Below are 27,836 nucleotides of genomic sequence, written 5' to 3'. Positions count from 1 at the left end.
ATTGTGAACACTCATATCCCTCCAAAGCTGGCATCAATTCTACTTTATGGATAACTGGCTGCCTCATTTTAAAATATATTTAAGCCTTTTTCACTTCCATGAAGCAACAAAATTTAAAGTGTCCTAAGGCTTATGAAACTTTCTGATATGTTATGTAAGGGAACTGATTTGGCTGAGGGAAGCATGTGATTTGTTTTTTAAAAAATATGGAAGGTAGTTGACTTAAATATTCAAAGCAACATTTATTCATTTTCTTGAGAAATTCTTTGGAATTCTTGGAAATTCTTTAGGACAATAAAAAGATAAACAAAGCACAAACTATATATATTTCATGCAAGTTACTGTGCCCTACCTGATAAATGATAAAGTTCATTCTATTCCAAAATTAACCTCTTTTTATGTATTTATCTTGCAAAGAAAGTGGTTACAGCCTACATTCTCTTGCATGATTTGCAGAAACAACATTGTTTTTCCAATCTTTCTACAGATGGGAGTTCATTAAAGATTTTGAATTAATGTGATAATAAGTACCACAATAATATTTTGAGATGTTATAGGGAAGGATTTTACAAATTAACACCACTTAGATAAATATGATTTGAACAGACAGATGTAATCTTATAYTGTTTTTAGGAGGAGGGAAGATTACATTTATGTTTGCATTTGGACAATTTATTATGAATAAATCTTTAGTGGAAATGAACGTAAGTTATTTATCTTCATTATATAAAATTTTAACAAGCAAATATTTTAAAGTGATTTTATTAAATTTATGCATTTTAATCAAACTCTTTTTGAGATTTGCCACTGAAACGAAGTAGGCATACGGATATGTAGATATGTGCATTTCTGAAGAGATGGAAGAACATAAAATCAGTAGCTCAGAGCTGAAGCTGTCAACGCCCCGTCATATACATCATTTATACCACATGCAAATAGAAGCACAAATATAAAGACAGAAAAGGGCCCATATGCTTTTTTTTTTCCTTTTTTTTTTTTTTTTCCTCCCCTATATTTATTACCTATTTCACACCCATGTGTTCAGCATGGTGTTGCTAAAAGAATTAGGATAGCATGTGTGGAGAATTCTTAAGAAACAAATTAGCAAAAGAAAACCACCCAGATACTTTCTCCATTTACGAATCATCAAGAACTGAATCAATGCTTGCCTATAAGTCAGAGAASAAACAAACGCTTTCTGAAATATGTGTATTGTGCAGGAGCACTGCATGAATATGCTGATCTGCACCAATGGAAAGGGAATCCTTGATGCCAGTTTTACAATTTGGTCCACTATTGCAATATTCCCTCCCAGTTGCTCCCTGAAGGCGGCAACCTCCCTGAGGGGTCCTTGGAGAACCAGAAAGAAAGCAAGCTTTATTACAGCAACTAAATCAATTCTTAAAGTCATGTTTTGGCCTTTTTTGCATTTTTTTTTTTCCTAACATGCCATCTTCCCCTCTACATACTGCWGGGTAAAAATGCACAATCTAGGGGATCCATATCTGGCATATGGCTTTATATTTACAATCTTTAAGAGAGAACTAGCTCTTTTGCTTCCGTACTATGGAATGCAGTCAGACATTTCATAACATACCATGAATCCTTTCCAATATCTRAAATTTTTACACTTCCCTCTCCCCTGCCCCGCCATCATCCTTAAAGGGGGTTGATTAACAGGGTCAATTATTTTCTATTAAAATAGCCAGAGTTTTGTTATTTTTTATGGACCATTTTCCATTCCCGTCAAAAATGAAAGTCCTGGAAATATGCTGACTTTGTTTCAAAAAGGATTGAGTTTCTCAAATTTGAATAAATTTCTGAAATTCTGTATGAAATGCATGCCTTTTTTTTTTTCCCTCTCTTCTTCAAAATGAGGTATCTTTACCTTCCTTTTTTAACAGTACACTTACAAATTTTTCAAAGACAAATATTGCTATGTATTTATAACTCCTGAAGAAAAAAGGAATCCATCTGTGTTTCTTATTGCTCTTTTTATTTATTTTTAAACATTAGCAAAGAACTACTCTCCTCACTATCACACTTCTACACTCAGGTAAATTAGTCCAATTTTAGTAGCAATGTTTCTATTTAGATTGAAAACTGAAAATAAGGAAGACTTTATATTATAATCTTATCTTACATTTTAATTTTGATAAAGGGTGTCTTTCCTCTGCTAAATTGGAAAAGTATGTTTGTACTAAAAACAGGTTTGACATTAAAGCTTTTTATTTTCAACTTAAAATAAAATGCTCACTACAAATAATGGACTACCTAGTAGAGCATAAAAACAGTAACTATTCCTTTCTGTGTAAATATTAAAGCTTTTCTTATTGCTGATAGAGACTACAGAACAATCAAAACTGATAGATGGAGCTGGAAGTGAGAAGAAAAGCACATAGAGATGTTCTGGTATTCTAGAAAGCATGAGTTCCTTTTCCTGCTCTAACAATTTAGGACTACAGAAACCCTATATATTTTTTATAATTTCCACACAAAAAAAGTATTAATATAAAAATATTAACCCAGAATAAATAACCCAGAGCAGTTATGTTACTAATAGTAAAGAGAAAAAAAGAAGTATATTAAATTAAAAAAAAAAAAAAAGAAAAAAAGGAAAATAAAAGAATGTTCTGAAGCTTCTCTTATATACCAGTTCAGGAGTGAAAAATGGGAGTTCCTCCTTCTTTTGTCCTGTAAGAGGGAGGGTAGTGATTTATTGGTGTCAGCCAGGCTGTTCCACTCTAGCAGAGTGTTCCTGGTCCAGCTATTTCATTGTTTCACTCATACTGCTTGTCAGGTATAAATTTGATCCATGCTCAGTTAATTCAACCAGAAACCAGCTGACCTTATTCCTTTATTAATTGACATATTTAAAGTTTAGGAGAATATTCAGCTAATTCAGACTTCAAATTGGAAATTTTGCTGCATAGCACTAATAATCTAACATATTGGCTCATTGGCTCATAGCTGGGGAACAAGATGAAATTCCTTGCCAACGTTTTTGTCTATGGTTATTTTGAAGAATGGATTCATCATCCATTTCACAACTAAAATCTGTACTTCAAAGGCTGGACTTTATCTGAGAAAAAATTGATATTTTGGGGAAGGATAGCCTTGTCTGAAAGCCTACAAGAAATAGCTTGATTACTGAGTGGTGCCTTACTTATCTATTTATAGTTAAAAGGGCCCTGTATAGTGACTCTATGTCACTCTTTTTTGTTGTTGTAACACTAAATGGTATCTACTTTTTTTTTTTTTTTTTAACTTAACAGCCTTCCATTGCCATATCTTTGCTATTCTTCACATGCCTGATAAATTGTTACATTTTCCTTAAAAGAAGTCCCAGTATATACTTGTCTGATACTGCAGTATTACAGATAGATAAACGTCAATAGTGTAAAGTATTACAAACTTAGAAATATCAAATGATTACCACCTACCTTAAGAACATCTCCTTGGGCTAAGTGAAACGTTCTGGCAGAAATATTGATTCCTTTCCCTGCTTGCACCTGAATGCTATAAATGCATTCATGATTGTTTTCATAGTTAAGAGGATAATTGGGGGAAAGTAAGATTCCTTCATTGTTTGTTGTGGCGGCTCCACATTCAGCTGCAAGTAAAAGAATATGTTAAGGTACATTTTAATAGAAAATGTAGCTATTTTCAGTAAAGATGATAATGAGAATGTTAATGCAACCTAGTTCAATGTGACTAACATTTATTCATCTCCAATGTGTTTGTGATAGAAGACTACAAGCTAAATTTCTGAAACATTTATATCAAAGTATGCTAAATCATATGGAGAGTTACAATCATATAAGTGTTAAATTCTATCTTCTGAATATTTTGAAGGATATTTCTTGAGGGATTTTCTCAGAGGAGATATACTCTGTAATTAATGAAATAGACTTCTCCAAAGAAGAAATTCTTGAAGACATGCCAATTAAAGGGAGGTAAGAATAATCCAGAGTGTTTTTTTATATATATATATACACTTATTTGTGCACATATGCACATATATACATATATGTAGATACATGAATCTTCAAACATATTTAAATGACAGAAGAGATTTTTTCTGTAATGTCAATGAATTAAAATAAACAGTATAATGAATGGTATAAAGCAGAATAGAAAAGTTATTCTAACTTATCAAATAATTCAAAAAAAAAATCTAAGTAGTCAATCCTAAGCAAGCCTACTTGTTTTCCAAGTAGGAAAACAATTACTCCTGAGGAAAAAAAAGATATTCCAGGAAAAGAACCTCACAATTAATGTGTTTGCTAATTATGGTTTATCATACAGAAAATTTAAATATGAAAAATCCTATCATACTTTGGAGTAGTTACATCATTTTAATTCAGATATTTTTGGAATTAAAGTACCAGCTAAATTAAATTAACAGAAGAAAAAAAAAAAAAAAGTAGAATTCCTTCCTCCTCTTTTTTCTATAGTCCTGTTACATGGCCACTGTGTGCAGAGACAACAGCACTTTCTTACTTTTTAATGGACTTAGGTTCATTTAACTGTACCAATAAACTTCCTGGGTTTATGTTTGTTTTCCAGAATTTCTACAGTATTACTGNAAAAAAAAAAAAAAAAAAAAAAAAAACACTGATAGCTTTACACCTGATTGTGTAAAGCTATGTGACATTTTAATGGATTGAAAAGACATTTAAACAACGTGGTATCTGTTTTAAGACCTCTAACTGTTAGCATCATTACAATTCCCTCACTAAACTTATTGTTTGAAACCTTAGGAAAGGAAAATATTAAAACTGTTTGTGTGCTAAATAAATAATAACCCATAAGTGTTCTTTCTATAAGCAGCTAAAAGCAACATTCATRACTATACTCAATAGGAAAGCCTAATAAATATACAAATAATTCAGAAGTCCTTGTCCTGTCTTAAAATACTTGGATAAATATACTCTTAGTAGAAGCAGGAAACCTACTAGTTCACATGATTATGTGTATCGCTTTATCTCACTCTTAAATAAACGGTCTTTTGCAGCTCTGGTGATACAAATGTCAGTTTGAACTATGGCACATAAGGATAAGTATAATTTAAAGTTTAAATATAACCTCTTCCATTCCACAGAAACAGAAAAGTCAAAAAAAAAGCAAGAATTTTTTTTTGCATTAAATACTGCATTAAATAGATCAAACACTAACTATTCAGCCATTTAACTAATATTTAAGRACTATCTTACATTTTCTGTTACAAATAAGGAACTTGTTCATGTTAGATAACATTTAAGCATATGATTTATCTTTCTTTCTTTCTTTTTTTTTTTTTTTAAAGAAAAAGGTAGAAATAAAGTTTAAGATGTTTAGAACACTTCTTAACCCTCATGGGGGTCTCTTTACCCTCATGGCATCTCATTCAAGAAGTTTAGTAAAAGTAGTTTTCAAAGCTGTAATAAAAAAGATGAATGTGTCCTATAGCATTTAGTTAATTCATAACTGTTTAAATCTGTTCACTGCAGGCTATAAAAGTAGTTTTCATTGTGCATTTTCTCAGAGAATCAACCATGTAGACTGTGAATCAAAACAAGCAAACAAATAATAATAATAATAAAAAAGAATAATTCTGAAGAAGTGCAGCATCAGAAGCTGATAGACATTCAATATTTTGAGTCTTGCCAAATTATACCATAGACAATTCTGTCTCTCAGATTCCACTTTGATTTCTAAGCCTTAACAGGTTTTTTAGTTAAAATGTATATGCAACTTCAAATTATCTGTGGTTTCCTTCTATTCACTGATGTTAGTGAATAAAACAAAACAGAGGGTAATATCTGTATGTTTGGTTAAGTGCTGAAACATTAATTAACAAATTACAAGAGAAATACAAGAGAAAAGAAAAACTTCAGAAGTACTTCAGAAATAAAGGAAAAAAATAACAGGCAAAGAGAAAGGTTAAGACAGTCCTTTAAAAAAAAATCAATTAGAGCTACATCTATTACCAAATATTTCCTCACTGTCTTAATGTTTCATTTTAGTAAAATTATTTATTTAGAAGAGAGAAAATCCCCGTTCTTTTAGTGACAAAATATACTTATTATAGCTGAAAATAAGAATCTACCCTGCATATTTTGCTTGTAGGTGGGGAGAAAAAAAAATAAATAAAATAAAGACAGTAAACATATTCCTCTGTGAAGGAGGAACTGTAGAACAGTAGAAAACACCCAGCTATGTATTGACAAGGATTTTAAGTGGGCATATATTGAGCACAGTATAATGATATATTTGCAATAAAGCACTATTTCTGGACTTTACCAGTAATGTAAAATTGGTTCAATATTGAAAATGAACAAAACCTCACAAAAAATGTCATGAAAACACTCATGTAATGAGCTAACTGTTATAAGAAATAACTATTATACTTTGTCATTTTATAAATGTATGTGACATTTTCATAGTAGAATAGATGAGTTTATGATTTATTTGTGTATTTAAATTCTGTAATTGTGTAAAATGTCATTGTTACTGTAAACAAGGAATGAAATGCATCTGTTTAGGTAATTCAGTCATTTGAAAACAATTATTTAAAGAATGGGATTTTTTCAAATGTATTCTATTAAGAGGATTTTACAAGTTTTCTCACCATTCATTTGATCAAACGCCAACCACAAGTAACCATTGAATGGCAAAATGTGTCTTTTCTGTTTTAATCAAAATGTGTCTTTTCTGTTGTAATCAAAAGATAAGAACTACAAATAGTGGCTGCATATTTTCAAAATATGTTATGCCTCTTGGTAAGGAGGCTAAACACGTGGTAGAAGCTCGGCTGGGAAGTAAATGGAAGTGTTCTTATAAGGATTAGATCTTTAAGCAGTAGTGGCAGCAGACTGAAAATTAACAGCTACTTCAGAAAGCATATCTAAATTCAGTGGTCAACAAATTCTTGCTCATAAATCTCTCCGAAATGAGACCAATTCAGCTGATGGAATAGGTGAGCAAGATAATGGGAGTCTTATCAAAATCAGACAACAAAAGAGAGAATAACAAGACAATTCTGAAAGGATTAAATTTTTAGTGAAGCATTCTTTCCTTGAACACTTGAGTTATGGGGTCACCAACTGATTTCCAGATGTTTATTTTTCTGTTTTTCAGCTAATGCTAAGCTGACAAAGAAATGAAAACATTGCTCTTCTTACCTTAGCATGAGGGCAACAACAGAGAGCAGCTTTTGCTTTTATTTTTTCCATATGACCAGATTTCCTTTCATAGAGTAAAAAAAAAATTACCACCATTTGTGGCTAAATATGGGTGACTGTCTAAGCCTCTTTCAGCAACTAAGGGAGTACCTATCATATTCAATAATCAAACTGAAAAATCAAACTTTTCTTTCTAAAGTAATATCTTGCACCCCAGACTTCCCTGCTCAGATTGACTAATTCCCACTGACTGCAAGTAGGAGCCTGGACAGCTAGTGCAACAGATATGCTATTGGTAACTGAAGTTTACAGGGAGGGATTATGTTCTTGTTGGCAAATAAATCATGGCAAGGTAAAGAAACTCCTTTTAAGAGGAATGATAATGATTCCAATTTTTGACCACTGTGTGAACAGTGGCATGGTAAACCCTATAGAAGATCACAATATGAGAATATAAGGCCCTTAAGCAACAAAAAGGAACAGTTCAAACACTTTTTAAAATACTGGAATATATAAGAAATTGTAATTGATAACAATTCACTATCACACTGGCATTAGCATTCATATAGCAATATCATACTAATGATGTGATGCTAACAGATGGTGTGCCCTCAAAGGCTGTGTATTGCTTGTTTAGGAACATCCTATCCCCAAAGAAAACAACAGAAATAGAAGATATTCCAAGATGACAAAAGATGTACTTCAAGGAATAAACTTCTGATTATCAAGATTAGGAATATAACCTTTTACACTTTTATATTTTTTGTTCCATGGGCATCCTCATCAAGGCCCTTCACTTGAGCTTTGTACAAAAGCTAAACAGGAAAGCAGGAAGAAAACTGCCACTTAATAAAATACGCCTGAAAAAAGTCTGAGAAACATAATATATATGTATAGATTTGTCTGTAGTCTGCTTGTCTGTTTTCCATGTATGGAAGAATGCACATTGGAGACTCTAACCCTTTGCTACTGCCACAGATCCAGAAAAATGGACAGAAAATATTTTAATAAGAATTTAACTAAAAGTAGCATATGAACAAAAGGAAAAAAAGACTTATAATCTGTCTTCCAGCCAATGTTTAGCTATACAGCCTGAGAAAGAAAAAGAGTTGGTAAAACAACAAAGACTTGGTTCTTTTCTTTATGAATACCCAGAAGCAACTGTGGGTTTCAAGTTTTGACACAGCAGTTGCAATAAAAGGTAATCTGGCTCTAAACAAGTCTTACAGAAAAAAAGAAGGTTGGGAAGAAGTAAATAAAAAAAATGATGAATGGATGGACCCTTCCATCCAGACACTTCATCATCTTTGTTGCCCTCTGTTGGACCCTCTCTAGAAACTTCACATCCCTCTTGTACCTGGAAGGCCAGAACTGCACCCAGTACACCAGGAGCGGCCTCACCAGAGCTGAGTAGAGGGCAGGATCACCTCCCTTGACCTGCTGGCAACACTCCTCCTGATGCAGGCCAGGATCCCATAGGCCTTCTTGGTCATGAGAGCACACTGCTGCCTTTTAGTTCACTTCTTATCAATCAGGACTCCCAAATCCCTCTCCACGGAGCTGCTCTCCAGCAGGTCAACACCTAATCTGTACTGATGCCTGGGTCCCTAGGTGCAGGACCCTGGATTTGTCCCTGTTGGATCTCATGGGGTTCCTCTCTGCCCAACTCTCCAGCCTGCCCAAGTCCTCTGGATGTTGGCCACTCCACCCAGCTTGGTATCATCTGCAAACTTGCTCAAGGTGTACTCTGTACCCCTGCCAAAGTCATTGATGAACAAGTTGAACAGCACTGGGCCCAATACTGACCTCTGGGGAACACCAYTGGTCASAGGCTTCCAACTGCACTCAGCCCCATTGACCCTGTGAGTTCTGCCATCCCACCAGTTCTCAATTTCCCTCACTGTCCACCTGTCCAGTCCACGCTTCTGGAGCTTTCGTATGAGGATATTCACGTTTTCCACTTCAAAGAAGTATCTGTGAACATCTGCGAGCATGTACAGATACATTTCTATTCGCCATTGTCATGATTTATGACTTGTAGTTTTAATTCTGTCAGATTTTCAACTTTGAATATAACAGAAAATTAACAGGACCATGAAATAACTAGAAATATGAAAAATATTTCTGCTTTTTAGAAAAGAGTAAAGTTAAAACCTGGTGCTGCATGATATCAAGCCCTATTGTAGAATTCTTGTTTTGAAATTCACTTTTGAATAGGTATATCTACAGAAATTGAAAGAATGAAAAGAATTGAAATAATTAAAATGTTCCACATACTTCTGATATATTAATAAACAGATGCAAGATAGATTTACTTCTCTGGCAGGTTGATATTTGTTTTTATTTCTACTAACTATCTTTTATTATAATTAGGTACTGTTTTGGGATTCAGCACATTGGCCTCTAGGTTTCCAGAAAGGGATCTTTGTTTAGGATTCTGGCAARATCTTTAAACATCCTTGTTACCTTCCTAAATTTCTGACTGCTTTTAAATTTCTTTAAACTGTTGATCAAAATTATTTTCACAAATTAATAATAATTAAAGGCAAATATACATCAGTATCTTAGATTGATCACACTGATTTAGTATTCTGAAAGATTTATCAACCTCAAATTTGTTTACCACTGACTTTATTTGTCCATTCATTATGTCTCTCATGTTCTTCAAAGCATTCTTCTGGCTGTAACTATTCTGATCAACTTTCTGTTATCTATTCATGTTGCTATCATGGAGTTCACTTTCAGATCAATAGTAACTGCAGTAAGCAATAAAAATATAATACACAATTCTGATAAATCTTTATCAAGTATTCTCTTTGATTCATAAGAAACTTTTGATTCTTACAAAACTTCTTTCATCCTATGGCATAGGATTATTATAGAAACTTCTGTGAAAGCTTATTAAGATTTACTGAAAAAAAAAAAGTATGATTCTTCTTTACCCATTACTTCTCTGATATTTTCATAATATCTAAATGATTATTTCTCTTTACAGGACCTTGTGCACTGGTTGAATTCAGCTGGAGATTCTGATTCACAAAAAAGACTATTTTAACTGACAGACTAGTCATTTTCCATGTCAGCCAATGAAAAAAAGAGCTGAGTAACAATAATTAGAAAATATATACACAATACTTTTCTAATACGCAGAAATGATCACTTCCTATTTTTTAACTCAGAGTGGAAAGGAAATAATGTAATACTAGATATAAGTCACAGAGTAATGATACAGACTCAGAATTTCAAAGAGTTGGTAGCTTAGATGTCCACTTGCTCACTACTATTGTACATAGTGCAAAAACATACTTAAAAATAAGTTTCAGAAATATAGAAAACATAATTTATTTTTGTTTGCCTTTGAAGATTATAATGATACAATAATTACTAATTGTTAGTATACCCACTGTCCTGAAAATCCAGTGTAGTTATGCATGCTTAGCAGTACCAGAACCACATTCAGAAACACGTTCCAACCAGGTCAAGCAGATCTACCTCACACTTGGCAAATGGGATTTCTGTTGCTGCCCTTTTACATTTCATTCAGCTTGTGACACCAGAAATTCAGCAGAATTCAACAGAAAGGTATCCTATGATGTTCCATCATAGGAATGCATAGTATGCAGTAGCCATAGCTACACTTTTTTTGCTTATTTTTTTTTGTCTGTAATTTAAAGGTTACAATACATATAAGGTCACTTTTCATTGAGATCAACTTAGAAACTAAGTGTCTGAAAGACTTATTTTGAGTGTTTCAGAACTTATTTTCATATGCATATGCAGTATTTTTCATGTTACTAATTCACCTGCCTGCAAGAGGCAGAGCTGTTCACTAAACTTCTGATAACATCTGTTTATTTATTTTATAATGAAATATAATGAGCTATGCATCTTGTCCAATTCTCTGAGAAAAAGATATAATAGATAAAGAAATATGTACCACCAAAACAGAGACTGTATACATAAATATACAAACATGTGTCACCATAGTGAAGATTATTTTCTGATATATTCCAAGCAAGCTAAGGGAGCTAAGTACCCAAATCACACTGAATTTTAAGCACTGGAAACATACAAAATAAAATGTGTAATATAGTCCATTGGCTACAAATCTGTTTCTGAATAGCATATAAACTTCATCATGAAGTGCATTTTGTAACCACACAAAAATGATTGTGGGAGGATCATATGCCATGATCATCTAAAAACAGCTAAGGATTAAAATAGAAGCCACAATGATAGCTAGGGAGCTAAGAGCAAATACTGTTTCCTTTCACCACAGCTTTGCCTTTGGCTATCCTAGAAAAGTGATTCCTTGCAGAGCAAAGTACTCATATGCTTTAAGCAACTACCTCCTGGGAAGACAAAAGAGAAACAGCAGAAGCAGAGAGGATTTGGAAACTCTGACCCATGGAAGGGACCTGCTCAAATTTCCAGGCATTAAGAGGTACTCCATAAAACACATCAAAGCAGCAATTTGTGGAATACAGGCTTACTTAACTGACTTAATGGTGCCCGTTAAATATGTGTGATAACAATGAGTGCAAGAATAGTGCAAGAGAGAGAATCACTGACTGAGTTTCTGCTGTGAAGGGAGACTATATAAAAGACTGAGTCCTAAGCAAGGTGAGCTTAATGGGGAGGTGTAAATTCAGATATGGGCAAGAGAACTAAGTGGGAGGACTACACAGATCCTGACAGAGAAACTGAGCAAGAGCCCTGCAGCTTCTACTGTAAGATACAGCAAGGAAATGAGTGCTTCCTAGTGCCTTAATGCTCTTGGGTGGACTGACCATACAGCCTGGCCATGGAGCAGGAGGTCTGCATGGGCACAGATAGCAGCCTGCATCCCACCAGCTCAATTAAAAGAGCAGCAGTGATCCATGCTGTCTGTACTTCTGATGACAGTTTTCAGGCAAGGAAAATGTTTAAAAATTTAAAGAAATTTTAAAATTTGTTTTTATGCAAGCAAAATTTTAATTATTTTTATTATTATTTTATGGGAAAATATGTGTTTATACAAATTTAAAGCATATTTTCTGGTTTTGTCTTTCTCCAACTTCTCTAAAATGGTTCGTGCTTATTCACTGGATGTTAAAAAGACAAATTGTTGATCTAAAATACTACCTTGATTCAGCATCCAAGAAAAATAGAGTGCAGATAAATATTTTGAGTGATAGTCATGTCAATGACATGCAATATGCACAAAAGTATATGTATAAGCAAAGCCAAAACATGAAATCAGAAAAGAAGCTATCTTCTACAATTGCTAACTATATTCAAGTAGGCAAAACACAAAAACAATGGTAAAATCATCAGAGTAGAATTCTGTACCATTAAATTATCACAGCAGACAAATGATAGTTTGAAAGAGTGAAATAGCATGTAAAATATTACAGTCCAAGTACAGAGAAGAGAAATCCATGGTTTGGAAAAGTAGACTGCATGCCTAATTTCTGCTAATGAAAATATTTCTATATTCATGTCCTATAATGCAGACCTTTTTCCTTTTCTCCTGAGAACTGGTATAACTCATCATAAATTATGACACATTTCTCTCTCATACATAACATTCAGCCTCACAAGCTCTGATATGAACATCTAACCAAAATAAAAGCATTCATCTTGAAAAAAATCATATACTATGCTAGTATAATAAAATTAGTATAAAAAAGGGCTTTATAATTCCTTCTGAAATATGGAAAGTAGCACTGATTTTTAATTTTTTTTWAAAAATGAGGGGCTCTAAGGGTATTAATATATTAAGAGAATGTGGAAAAATGGACACTGGAGTAGTTTTGGATAAGAGCAAAATCTATCTTACTTTCTAAGGACAAAGGCCCTTGTACATTGCTAATTACAGGAACTGATGATTTCATGTAAAACCAATAAATCTACTAAATTAATTCACTCCTTTTCTGTTAAAAGAATTTTCATAAACTATTACTGATGATCTATTATGATATGATTCCATTCGTTTTCAATATTTTGAATTTAGTCAAGTACAGAAGAGCTAATAGTCCAAGACACACCATTAAGTCCTTTTGCGCCAGACTACACTAGAATTAATTCTGACTGGCCATAACTTCCTTGTTTCTCAAAAGTATTTAAGCTAGGGACTAGTCATACATAAGAAATTTGTGAGATACTAATAATTTCCATTCTTATTCTGAAGGTCCCAAACACTAACACCTCATGTCTAAGGCTGTTATCATCACTGAGGATTTCTCATTACGTGAATGGAAGCACTTTTATCATATGGTAATAAAACATTTCATTTTGGTGACATTACCTGGGTCTACATTAAATGCATCCACTCCTGGAAAAGATCCTCGTCTCTCAGGCTACAGCAACCAACACGTATAATTCTAAATCTAGCACAACTGCTCAATGGTAAGGGAATTTCTACTTTCCAGTTTTGTTTCTATTTCATTTGCCATAGCATAAAAATTAAGGACAAAATTGATAATGGATGAATATTTGTGGAGAAAAAAAAAGGCCATTCATTCTGGAATTAAGTCATTCTGGAGAGACTATCATCAATTTTCAGAGATTAGGAGAAGATATCTGGATGTGCAACTTTCTTCTAAATATAAAAAACAAAGTTTTATGGAACTCATTCCTTGTGTTCCAGCATCCCTTTTTTTTTTTTTAACAGTATTTTCTATGTCATCAAAACTAAACAGCAATTATTTTCATTAATGTTTCTGATCAAGTTCTTTACCAGTAATTTACAAATCCATTCTCAGGTATACATACATTTCTGGGAATTTATTACTAAAATTTCACCTGTCTTCACACCTGTGTATACTTTTGTTAGTATGTCTATAATTTTAAGAACTGAAAAATCAAGAACTGAAAATCAAGACCTGCAGGGAGACATCCCTCTTGGACAACATTAGCCATTGAAAGCTCCGTTTCTCATTAAAGCTAGATATGTCCACTACTTTTAAAGCCAGTGGAGAGCACTGGTAATCTTCAGATCACCCTCTCGTTTATCTTGGCTACTGCTTTAAAATCAGATGGGTTGCTTTTTCGGGATATCTATTTCTCTAATTACACAGGAAAAACAGGTTGACTGTACTTTTTTTTTTAACGAAATAATTTTGGCCTAGATGCTATAACTACTTTTATACATTTTCACGATAAAATGTATTATCCAGAAACTTGCCTCAACAAGTAAGTGTCAATTATTAGTCATCCAAGCTGGTGAGTGCTAACCTTCAATATGTAAGCAGGATACTATAGCAAATCATCAAAATAAGAACAAGTATCACGTCCTCAATTGTAAATGAATCAAAATGCAGAGTAAGAAATCTATTAATAGCTCTTATAATAATTATATTAATAAAACTTAAAGACATCTGACTGAAGAAATATGGAGAGATATGAAAGTACATTAAAAAGTAAGAGGTGTTTACCATGCTTTTCCATGCTGTATATCTGCAACTCCATGGACAATGACTACACATACAAGCAAATGAAAGCAGCTGACCACGTACCCACACACCTTGGCAGAGGTGCACTCCATACTCGTCGGCCACCACCAAGACAAATAATCTCTGAAGATCCTTCTAAACGATATCCAGATGAGCAGGAGAATGTCAGAATATCTCCCACTCCAAAACTAAATCCTATTCTGTTACCAAACTGTGGGATCCCAGGATCTTCACAAGGCTCAAGATTATACTCTAGAAACAAGAAAGCAAACCAGCTTGTGTGAGAATTACTTGTGTTTTCTATCAAGCATATTTAAAATTCTGCAGTCTTCTATTTTCCATATATTTGCCCTTGACCATCAATACAAATTTTACATTTGAAAACAAAAGGAATGCATGAATGCTAAACTGGTAATCATGCTACATTCAAAAACAAGACCAATGAATACATTCTTAATGTTTTTAAGAGGTATAACACAACAATATTTATCACTCTTACGTGAGCCAGAAATGTCCCACATACATAAAACAAACTCAAATAATGGCAGAGCAAAACAAAAAATAAACGGGAGGGAGGGAGGGAGGGAGGGAGGGAGGGAGGAAGGCCCAACTAATTTGTCCAACTAATTTATTACTGGGTTCATCTGGAATTTCACCAATCAGAATTGGACTAGCTCCCTGACTTGGTAATTCTGCCTATAGCTTATTGCCATTTTATTTATCATGTGTGGAAACATCTAGATAGAGGCACAGAGGTCTACTTGGTTTGAAATTTTTGTGCTTTGGAAACAACTTATAATATTTTATGATTCAGTATGAATATTTATCAAAATCATTTCAGTTGTAAACTTTTTGTTTGTTTGTTTCTATAAGTTACTGAATTATTCTTCTTTCAGATATTTCAAGTACTTCCTTACCAGAGAAAGAAATGTTAAATCCTTCATACGATATTGAAAAGTCTGAAATAAAGCGCAGTTGAGCCCTAAAATTTCCATAGAGGCCAGCATTGATTGTTGAAGGAAGTTCTGAGCCAGTCAGACGTGCTAATGGCTGTGTGAAACTGCCATTCTCCGTTATTAGCAAGTAGTCATGATGATCCTCCAGATGAAATGTGTAAAAGGTAAACTGCACCCCTGTTAGAAAAAAGTAGAATTAGACTTAAATAACAATTAACATAAATGTAATTATGTCACTGATTAAATTCATACATTTCATTATGAATGGTGGTTCAGAAAACTAGTCTATAACTAAGTCCAGATTTTTTAATTTAATCTTCTCCTGATGCTACCTCTCATTTTTGTCTTGTTGCTGAAAAATATGGACATTTGGTGTAGAGAATTTTGAGATATATGCTTGCCTTTTGATGTAATACTAAATGATGCACTGCATTTGTACAAAGCTGAAAATTGTTTTACACAGAATAGGAAAGGTAAATTTTATTCCCTACAATGAATAGTATCCTCGTACAATAGCAGTGGATGAATCCTGAGAGGAAGACTAGCAAATTACATACTCATGGCACACAAAAACTCACACATTCTTCCTTTAAAAAGAAAATCTCTCAGTAAAATGGGACATACGTCAACAGTATACTTATTTACTGTACCACACATGCCATACATGACATATCCTGAAAAAGCAAAATATCCTGCAATGTAATAGCAATAAATAAGACTTGAAGGTCAAAACAGACAATTATCTAGATTACTTTTTCTGCAGTTGGTAACTGAGAGTCTGATCATGAAGCTCAGGTTCAAAGGAGAGAAAATCAAGAAAAAAAAGAAAATAGAAGATATTAGCTAGCCTAAATTGCTCCTGAGCTCTCCACTGGGAAAGTGTACCCAGTTGCAAAAAGCTTCTTAATGATTCACAATCTATAATATCTACCTAATAATGCACTACTTCAGAAGATCAATGGTATACTAGATTGAAGATTAATGTGGTGTAAGAAGATTAATCACCTGAAGGTACTCTCATGACATATATTAAATTTAATAGGAAAAGTAAAAAAACTACTACCACCCCCCCCCACCATCATAAATAAATAAATAAATAAATAAATAAATAAATAAATAAATAAATAAATAAATAAATAAATAAATAAATAAGGGTCCTAACACAGGCCAGAAGTCAAGTTTTTTATTGCAAGGCCACTAGCAACCTTGCGGAGGTTCAGCCAGAGGGGGGCAACAGGATTATGTCTCATTCAAATTTACTGTGGGGCACTTGAAAAAACTTGCAAGATTATKTAGATTTTACATATGCAAATTTTTTTAATGGTATTTTGAAACTGTAAATTCTTTTTTATGGGAAGTTTAGGGCCAAAAGCAGGAAAGCAATCGCTCAAGGCAGACTGGTGTAGAAAATTGGAAAAGTTGGTGATGAAAAAGGACAGGTCACATGTAAGCAGGAGCTGCTAGTACATCCTGATCAGACCAACCCAAGAGACAGCATTGGGCAGTAGGTGTTTATCACACTTGTTGAGAGTGCTGCTGGGGCTCATGTTGGGGCCAAGAAAGGCATGGCCCAGGCACATTGTATTTTATACAGAAGAACAGATAGCAGCAGAAATGTGTTTTGGAATGGAAAAATTATTAATCTATTCATTATATAACAAAAGTAGTTCATCTGTTTTAAGTATGATCTGGCAGACTGGTAAAAGAAAATGCAACAGGTTTATCATGTGCTGAATTTTGGAATCAAGGCCAAATTTTGAGCCTTGTAATACATGTAACTGTATATGTATTAATATAATTACATGAGGCTAGTAAACTTTTGAATTATTTAATTTCTTTGCATAATTTAACATAGGAGTGTTAATCTGATACAAAAAAGGGCACTTAAGACCTCAATATATATACAGAAGAGGAAATTTATCCCAAATTTTCTGTATTTATTGCACTTCAAAATAATTTTTACTTTTTTTTATGCATGCCATTTTATGCCTTTTTTTTTTTTTTTTTTAAACTACAAATTTAGAAATGCCAGAGAAAACTTTATGGTAGTAACGCAGAAAAATGGAATTCCTACTGATCGTAAATGAGCTTCATTGACTTTTATTCCAACTCAACATTTAATTCAAGGGGATTTTTCAATTAATTTTCCAGTTTGCCATGACATTTCAAAGCAAAACTGCAAGTTATATCCCAGCAGTATCTGTACAATTTAGTTTTCTGTAGAAAATGTTCTATTTCTGTTAATATATTCTGTGTGACAGATTGTGTTGTCTCCAGAGATGTTTAAAAGACATGTTCAGGTAGATGCTCCTTCTTGCTGGTTCACATGTCTTTTTTCTTTTTAAGGAGAAATAAAATAAAAACATGAAGACATAACACATTAATATCATGTCTCAATATTAAAATCTACATTATAGAGGGAGAGGAAAATTAATTGTTCACTTAATTCATAGTCTAAAATGACTCGAATGTTGATACTTCACATATTTCACTATATATTACATGCTCTAGGTGTGCCTGCTTGAGCAGGAAGGCTGGACTAGATGATCTCTAGAGGTCCCTTCCAACCTTGAAGATTCTGTGATTCTGTGATATCAAAGTACATGTCGAAAAATTCAAGAATCAATGTCATGAGAGAGACTTCATTTCTTCTTCATAAATATTATCAATCACTAGTCATATTAATTATTTGTAGAATGTATTTTCCATCCTTATAGAAAATATAAGTTTTTATATACATATATAAAATATTTTAATGGACATTTAAGAACCTTGATACTGGTGTATATGAACATGAAAGAAAAATCAGATTGTACTTCCAGAATTTTAGATGCACTGTGATAGAAAAAGTAAAAATGCTTATATATATATATTGCAGATGATAGTATTTAAGAGAGAATACATGTATACAGAAATAGGGATTTTTTAAAAGTAATGGAACATATGCAAATATAAAATAGAAATCTTAACTAAATATGTTTAATCATCTGCTACTACTTAAATAATAGCAGTATGAAATTGTAACACAGAGATGCATGCTTTTAATAGCACCTCAAAGGATTCCAGTATTACAAGGTAGAAATCATWTTCTTGGTAGCTTGTCTTTAAACTGGCAAATTTTGACCATAAAAGCAAGAGAAAACATTAATTGAAAAAATTCATATCATTAATTACAATATGGCAAATACAAGATACTCCTTGACATTCTAAAGTTAAAATTATATTAGACATGAAATGAAGCAGAAAATGAGATTTCTAGAGCAAAGACTCTTTGCCCCATTTTCTAATAATCTATTTTAGGTATATTGGTTTAATTTTCCATAATGGTAGCTATCTGAAATTTAAGTGACTAATCCAAGCTAGTCATCCAGTCTCCCTCTGCACAATTAGACCTGGGTTTATATAAACCTTTGGACATTAGCTCATAGAAATCAATAGGTACCTTCAGGGAATTGTTTACTCCATCTACCTTTTAGGGTCAAAAGTCTCATATCCTGAAGATGTTTGTGTTTGTCCATTAAATATAGAGGTAGCCTAATGGACTAGCTTACTCAGACATAGCACTTGTAGGAGTTTAAATCTAAAATAAAATAAGCCTGTGTCGTTGCCATAAAAGGACAGTTGTTATCTTCCCGTAGAAGAAGGAATAATAAATTCTTCTTCCTCTACTGCAGGAAGAGTTTAAAGTATTTATATTTTTTGTTTTTTCTTGGGAGTTTCATAATTTTTTTGATGGCCTCACAAAATGCAATCATATTTGAGAGCTTCAGTTTTTATTTATTTCACCTTTTAAATGTGTTTCTACTTGAGGGTTTTAGAAAAAGAGAAATCACAAAAATTCCTTTCAATTCGCTCCAAAAAAATTCTCCCTTGCTCTCTCAAGTAATTGCCCCTAGAATTCCATAATACAAGGAAAACAAAAGTGTTAATAAAAAACTCTCCTAAGTTTATGAAGAATCCTGAAAAATATTACATGAATTTTGGCTTATGTTTATTGCAAAGTCTTACGCTTTGCTTCCTGAATATATTCTTCAACATCTGAGTTCACTGAGCCTTTTTCATGTCTCTAGCTTGGAATTGTTACCCACTGGCTTTGAACAGACGTTGTGAGCTAAACTATTTTTTTTTTTTTTGTCCACTTTCTATCTCTTATTTCTCACGCTTTCCCAGAGGAACAAAGGTCTTTCCACATCCTTTCTGCACTGCAAAAAAATGCAGAAACCTCACCTCAAAGCCTATCTCACTTTCCTACAGAACCATGCATCATCCCTAGAGATGATAAAGGCAAGCATAAAATCCAGTGCAGACTCAGTAATTTCAGAATCTTTTTTATTTTCACTGTGGATACTTATAAGCAAGTTATACTGACACAATGCCATCACTTAGCACTCCTTTAACAGAGACTGTGGAATAGCTGGAACGATATTAGAAGCACTTTGATGCTTCAACATCAGGGAGTTTTAAAAGGCGATACCCAGCATTACTGATTTAATATCCAGATGGGAAACTACTGGATTATTCATGCAAAACAGGACAAAAGGGAACAGAAACCAGTATATTTCTCTGTGAGGGAAGTTTTATTTTCATATAAATAATAACTGACACTTGGAGGAATACCCAACTTTGCTAAAATTTACACTTCCCATTCCATTACCACGAAAGATGACAAAATCCAGAATTGACCTTATCTTCTTCCATCTCCTTTTCATTCCTTTTACCCCATTCTCTTGTTGGTAACAGAAACATTCTCCTCCTTCTGCTCTTAACATTTCACCTTCTTGCTATTCAAATTTGTCTTAATGACACTCATCTCTACCACTCTCTTCCCTTAAACTAACTTCTCATGCTTCTCTGTTTTTTCTTCCCAAAATATTATAGCTTCAGTTTCTCTTGCATTTAAAATAAAATCTCAACAAAACTTACAAGCTTGACCCATTTCGTCTCATCTCTTTGCAACATTTCTTATCAGAAAGCAAAAGGGACAAATCATACTAAGGAAATTTTGTTTCCTGAAATTCGCACCTATTGACCTCCTAAACAATTTCTCACCTCATCCATGTATCTCTATCACTTCTTTGAAATAACTATCATCCTTTAGAAGACTCTTAATATACTTTTAACAGAATCTCTGACAATCCTTTCTTATACTGAAATTCAACCCAGTTTAACATTTTCTTCTTGAAAATGATCTGCCTTAACAACGACAGATGTCCACCTGTTCCTCTGATTAGACATATAGCTTTTTCTTACTTCTATAAGAAGTTTTTTCTGTTCCATTCTTCATCTTTTTTTTTTCTTTTTCTCCCTACATACATATTTTGAATTTGTGATGGGTGTGCTTCTTCCCCAAGTCAACCTGACTTTTCACAGATAGCCCTAGTCAAGTGTTAATTATCAGTGACATTATCTGATCCCAGTAGTTGCCTTTCTGATTTCTTCCTCAACTTAGACATCAATTARCAAAAACAGTCCTGATAGCTGCATCCTGATGGGGAGATGAGGCTAGTTATGCATACACCAGCAAAAAGTTGTCTGAAATGAAAGACTGACTATAAGGCAATCATCTTATCCCATAAATGCAGGGACAGCCTGAGAGTCCATGGACCTCTACTTGTATTGTAGTATCCTGGTGGCATGCCAGGATTCCCCCTTTAGCAGGAAAGCCTCTCAAGGATACTCCTTGTGATTGAGAGATCCTTTCCACAACAGATTCATGGTAAGTGACTATTGTGCATTCTCTCCTTTTGAACTTGAAAACTTTGCTGACTTGGCTGTGCACAAAATCCCTTAGTCAAAAACCATTGAGCATCTATCTTGATACTGGAGCATCTATCGTACGAGGAAAGCCTGTTTTCTCTGGAGAAGGTTGAATGGGGATCTTATTAATATGTACAAATACTTGAGGGGAGAATGCAGGGAGGAAGGGGCCAAGCTCTTCTCAGTGGTGGCCAGTGACAGAACAAGGGGCAATGAATATAAACACAGGAAGTCCCATCTGCATGTAAGGAAGAACTTCATTGTGAGCGTGACAGAGCCCTGGAACAGGCTACCCAGGAAAGTTGTGCAGTCTCCTTCTCTGGAGATCTTCCAAACTTGCCTGGATGCCCCCCTGTGCCACATGCTGTTTGTGTTCCTGCTAGAGCAGGTGAGTTGGACTAGATAACCTTTAGAGGTCCCTTCCAACTTAGTCAGTGTGTGATTCTGTGAGGTTTGGGACTAGGATTGAATCCAGCTGCACCCAGACTCCTCTCAGAAGAAGTTTAGAAAGCAAGGGGGCCCAATCTGAACCCTGTGGGAGGGTGTCATTGATAATTCTGTGTATTTCTTATACCCCATGCAGTAAATAAATGACCTTGCCATAGAATTYTGTGAAACTGTTGTCCATATCAATAAAATCCATTATTTCTTTCATGAGTGAAATGCATTGCATCACTTCCTCCACCTGTTCCGTGACAGAACTACATCATTTTTCATCTATATATGCATATTAAATTGTCATTTATACACTGATAAGTACCTAAATATTCTGAATCTTCTTTGTCAATAATTGGTCATAGTATCAAAAACAGCATGACCAGTATCTCTCCTCTCATTATCTTCATTCTCTTTTAAAGACATAATTAATATGAATAAGTCTTCCCTTCAGACTCTTACATGGATACCAAGTCTAAATACAAATGATTACTTCCAACTGTTCTCTAAATGAGGCCTTTCCTCATCAACACAGTGAAAACACCCATCTTCTTTCACCTGGATTAATGTACACACGGCCAACTATCTGTTAACCTATAGCTGAACTTCTAGGGACTTATTCATTCTATGGAAAGCATTATGCTCACCATGGTCAAATATACACCTGGAATTCTCAAAACTACCACAATAAAAATAAGTTAAAAGAAAAATTAACAATATGATTCCTTGTTCATAACTGTTAACCTAGATCCTCATGTGTAGCACAAGTTACTGGACTTGTGTGTGTGTGTGTGTGTGTGTGTGTATATATATGTATATAACTAAATATATAAAAGAGAGAAAATTACCTTTTCCATGGGTGACATCCACTGTCCATGTACAATTCAGTGAATTTGGATACAGTTCAGGGTAACCAGGAGATAAAATTGTTCCACTAGGTCCTCTAACATCTCCACCACATAAAGCTAGAAATAACAAAACACATACTAATAATATTAATACAATAATTAATATAGAACTCTGAGAGAGAGAATATAAGAAAACTTTGTTTACAACTCATTGCCTATTTAAAAGTCAATTGGTCTAATGATTCATCTATTCACGATACAGTCTGTATTTGCACAACATGAAAGGAAGTATCACCAATTAATTGCTAATGTGCTTTTTTTAAATAAATACTAAGAAAACRGCTGTCTTTCACATTTTAAAGCTTCATATATGTTTCACATATAAGCTATATACATATGTGTGCTGTGTGTATGCACATATATTTCCAGGACGTGCAGAAAGGCAATGAAAAAAAATGTATTTTTTTCAAAAAAATTTTTTTTTTTTTTTTTTTTTTTCCAAAGGAGAAAAAGAAAATGGGGTGGATGAATTTTATGATGCCTTTAATTAACTAAAGGCTTATCAAAGTGGGTAATATCTTGGAGAGAATGATGAAAACATAGAGTGAAATGCACATTTGTTTCTAAAAGAACTTCTGGTCTCCTCTTCCCATTTCTTTTCTAAAGGGGTGAGCTCAGCTCTCACTGAGCTTGAGAACTCCATCCTTTAATTGTAGTGAAAACTGCCTGCGGCTCAAGTGAGCATAAATTATTTCACTGTGTGAAAGATATAAGTTAGTACGAAGCTGAAGGCAGAAAGGAGGATAAGCAGCCAAGCAATATCACTTTAGTAAACTTTGTTGAAGATTTAAAATGGTAGAGAATGGCCCTTGCTGCTGAAGAAATACTGAGTGAAAACATCAGTCTAGGGAAGCACAATGCCCTTCACTGTACATGATTATCAGGTGTGCATCTATTCAAGTGAGAATAACAATTTCTAATATAAGTTATTCTACATTGTCACTAGTGACTTTGGAAAAAAAAATCAGTACTTGGGCAATATGAAAAATAAATTGCAACACGAATTACAAAAATAAAATCATTGTATTACTGTCAATAACTATTACCATGATTCTTCCTTTTTCCATTCCCAGAGATTTTAAAAATTCAGATTAATTCTGAAATAGTAGTGAAGAGGTCCTTTTACCTTAGAATTACCTTTTATGAATAACAGTAATTAAAACTTAGTACCATGAGAAGTTATTAAATCAAAATTGTTAACATCTTAATCAGTGTCCTTTTTGGTTTGTTTTGTTAGCTGTAGCTTCCCTGAGCCTGCACCTTAATTTAAGATCATATTCAACACTCCAGTTGTTAACAGTATGTTTTTGTCTTTGGTAGTGGCTTTCGAAAATCTGTTGAGAGGTGATTTAGGAGAAAACCACTTGCCTCAGTTCCAGCCTATACAAATATCAATCTGCCTTCTCCCAGTATAAACTATTGCTCCCCTATAGTTCACATGTGTGTTTCCACAGCCCCAGAGGTGAGGATAAGGGATAGAGAAGCTTCAAGGGGAAATTCGAAGAACTGATTTCCCCTGTCATTGCTAGAAGATAGAGGGGCAATTTCTTTTACTAAGAGAGGCTGCGTCACAGCACTGCCTAATGTGCCTCTACTCCTTCCTTAACATCAGCAGTAGCCATGTGCCGCACTCATAATTTCAAGACTTGAAAGCTGCTGAAGAAGGCAGCACAGATTATACGGGTAGGAGATGTTGGGACTATCAGCATATGAACACTGCTTAGGAAAAGAAGTGTCATAAATCATTCGTTACGTTGTTTATTCTACAATGAGAACAAACTCTGACAGATATTCGTGAATGGAAAATATGACAATAATACTTATAATGACGATAGTTATTTTTTACTATTGGATGCATATATGACTTGAATGCCATATACATGCATCCATACGTGTGAATATGTTAACAAGCCATAATTTCCACACTATACAAGTTCATCAAAGCTCATTTGAGGATAAGCCAGACTGTGAATCATAAGAAAATCTAGACTGTACTTTCTGCCTTACCCCGTGCCCACCGTGTAACTGCATCACTGTAGCTATTAAGGGATGTTGCCTCAATAGCTCCATTTCCCTCCTCCCCTTATGATGAAGAACAGAGGAAGGAAACCTCTGTTCGCTTATCGTCTGATCTCGTTATATAACTGGCATATTAAAAGCTCATTAAATTATATTTAGAGATCTCATTATATTTTAGTAAAAGAGAACCAGGGCTACAGCTGCATGTTGTTGAGCTTCTGAAGATAACTACCTACTTTGTCCATATCTTAGGTCAACTCAATCAAGTAAATGAATGCAATCAGAGTTTAAATTAATGTGAAATGATGCAAACCAATACTTTATTTTACAGTGGGTGTTTGGAAAAGCTTTCAATAATACAAGTGGTGACAAAACCTCTATGGCATGGCAGCAGGCCCTCTGTGTGACTCCATGAAGGCTGGCAGATGGCAAGCAAAGGCATCAAGGGACTAGTATTTCACCAATAAAATCAAGCTGACAGATCTGAAATATAAAATGTGCACTGGTCTTGATAAGACGGCAAAGAGCCAGAGTATGCAACATCTCTGCTAGAATCTGATTTTTTTTTTTTTTTTTTTTTTTTGGTTAGAATGCAAAGAGAATGCAAAAATCTTATCAGATTACACGGAGATGGAGGCTAGGACAGGCTAAAAATAAAGTGAATAAATAAATAAATGAATAAATAAATAAATAAATGATGCAGTAGATTGGTGATAATGTGGAAAATGGAAAACATGAAATGTGTTCCTTTTATAAATGTGTTGCTAACCAATGTCCTAATATTTTTATTTATTTATTTATTTTCATGAAAGAAGAACAGAAGAATCCTGACATATGTCTAGATCATTTTCTTTTTTTTTTTTCCTTTTTTTTTAAATTTTATCAGAATGCTGAGCCACAAAAGTAAAGGGAATAGACAAATAGAAGTGATTGCATCAAACAGAGATAGATAGCTAGGAGTACAGTTTAAAATATCTTTAGCACAATGCGGGAAGCAAAACATGTGAAAACTTAGAAAATAGGTCTTGGATACTTGTGACTAAATTAAATGCGGCACTAGAGTTCAGAGGCTAAGTTCAAGGAGAATAAGATTCTTATGATTCCTCCTCTGCTGGGTTACTTAGTTACTTTCTTTTGTTGTAAGCAATATCATTCATCCTGTTCAGCTAACACGAAAACAGCTATGAGGAAGCCTAGTCTAGAAAATTGCCCTATATGTTTTCAACAATTAAGGTCATGACCATATTAAGCCATGCTTTACCTCTGAAATCAACAAATAGTTGTAACAAAAGTAATGGACTTTTATGACATAATCACAGAATCACAGAATCTTCAAGGTTGGAAGGGACCTCTAGAAATCATCTAGTCCAACCTTCCCGCTCAAGCAGGCACACCTACAGCATGTGGCACAGGGTGGCATCCAGGAGGGTTTTGAAGACCTCCAGAGAAGGAGACTCCACAACCTCCCTGGGCAGTCTGTTCCACTGCTCTGTCACTCTCACAGTGAAGAGGTTCCTCCTCACCTGGAGATGGAACTTCCTGTGTTTCAACTTATGCCCATTTCCCCATGTCCTGTCGCTGGCCACCACTGAGAAGAGCCTGATCCCTTTTTCCCTATATTCTCCCTTCCTGAACTTATACATGTTAATCATATCCCCTCTCAGCCTTCTCTGCTCCAGAGAAAACAGGCCCAGTTCACTCAGTCTCTCCTCATACGAGAGATGTTCAAGTCCTTTAATCATTTCTGTTTCTCTCTGCTGGACCCTCTCTAGCTGCTCCACATCCCTCTTATACCGGGGAGCCCAGAACTGCACCCAGTACTCCAGGTGCGGCCTCACCAGAGCTGAGTAGAGGGGCAGAATCACCTCCCTTGACCTGCTGGCAACACTCCTCCTGATGCAGGCCAGGATCCCATTGGCCTTCTTGGCCACCAGGGCACACCACTGACTCATGGTTAATTTGGTGTCAACCAGGACTCCTAGGTCCCTCTCTGTGGAGCTGCTTTCCAACAGGTTGACCCCTAATCTGTACTGATGCCTGGGGTTATTCCTCCCCAGGTGCAGGACCCTGCCCTTGTCCTTATTGAACCTCATGAGGTTCCTCTCTGCCCAACTCTCCAGCCTGTCCAGATCCCTCTGGATGGCAGCACAGCCCTCTGGAGTGTCGGCCACTCCACCCAGCTTGGTGTTGTCCGCAATAATAAAATAATTAGCTTGATAATAAAATTATCAAACACATTTGAGAACATGTTTCATGCTACCTCAAACCATTAAAGAATGATACTCTTCCAATGCTAGAAATATTCTTACAATTTCTCACCTAAATTTATTCAGGGCCCATTTTTATTCAGGGCTTTGTTAAACTGTTACTGGGTTCTTTTTCCTCCTGGGCACTCACTTTGGAATATTGGCAAAATCTAATAGTACCTTAGAGGTTGTTTTGATCAGTTAAATAACCCAAGTTTTCTTAATCTCTTCCTGTAAGACACATTTTGCATTTCTACAACCAATGTATTGCCAACTGCAAATATACCGTCTGTCTCGTCACAGCAGCTCTGCTACAGAAACGTATTGCTAGGAGACTTCATATTAGATTATGCCAGCTGCGAATAAGCAAGGGAGGTGACATTTTTATACTTTTCTTCCCCCTATTTCCTTGTGTATCCTGTGTTTTATTTTTATCTTATTTATTTTTAAGGTCTTAACCACAGAGATCAGTATATAACCAGTTTATCATTTGTTTGTGGAAGAGCCTCTTTTATACTTGTTATACCATGAAATAAAATTCAACATTCACTAATTATGGACTCTGTCATCTGATATCTTTGAATCAGGCTTATGGTCCATTTAAAACTAATTTATTTGGCTGTAACTCATGTTAGACATTTGAAAAACGAAACAGACAAACACAGTATTGAAATAACATGATGCCATGAAGAAATCTGGATGTGAGAAGAAGGACTAGCTACATCAGGGAAAGAAGCTATGGGAAGCTAGGGAAAGAACGTATTTGATATTTCAGTAAAGTAAGAGAAAAATAATATGCATTATGTATAACTACATATATCTGTGTATACACATGTATACATATATACATTAGATATGCTTGTATACATTAGATATACAAGCATATGGTGTTCAGTAATGATGTAACAAAAAA

The 27,836-nt window shown here is 34.4% G+C and overlaps 2 protein-coding genes across 2 annotated transcripts in view; both read right to left on the bottom strand.

The window, feature by feature from the left end:
* LOC112945740 (CUB and sushi domain-containing protein 3-like) overlaps positions 1-15,150 on the bottom strand; it is a 47,287-nt gene extending 32,137 nt beyond the window's left edge. Inside the window, exons 1-3 of the mRNA XM_026037410.1 lie at positions 15,102-15,150; positions 14,666-14,854; positions 3,444-3,613 (exon numbers count right to left, since the gene is read on the bottom strand). Of these exons, the coding sequence (XP_025893195.1) occupies positions 3,444-3,613; positions 14,666-14,854; positions 15,102-15,123 (381 nt within the window). The 5' untranslated portion in view covers positions 15,124-15,150. The remainder of the gene's footprint in view (positions 1-3,443; positions 3,614-14,665; positions 14,855-15,101) is intronic.
* Positions 15,151-15,475: 325 nt separating this feature from the next.
* LOC112945739 (CUB and sushi domain-containing protein 3-like) overlaps positions 15,476-27,836 on the bottom strand; it is a 36,983-nt gene continuing 24,622 nt past the window's right edge. The window contains exons 7-8 of the mRNA XM_026037409.1: positions 22,599-22,715; positions 15,476-15,735 (exon numbers count right to left, since the gene is read on the bottom strand). Coding sequence (XP_025893194.1) covers positions 15,476-15,735; positions 22,599-22,715 — 377 coding nt within the window. The remainder of the gene's footprint in view (positions 15,736-22,598; positions 22,716-27,836) is intronic.

The sequence above is a fragment of the Nothoprocta perdicaria genome, unplaced genomic scaffold (genome assembly GCF_003342845.1).
Source record: "Nothoprocta perdicaria isolate Ctin4 unplaced genomic scaffold, notPer1 scaffold_199, whole genome shotgun sequence".
NCBI lineage: Eukaryota > Metazoa > Chordata > Aves > Tinamiformes > Tinamidae > Nothoprocta > Nothoprocta perdicaria.
This window is presented reverse-complemented; position numbering and strand designations above follow the sequence as displayed.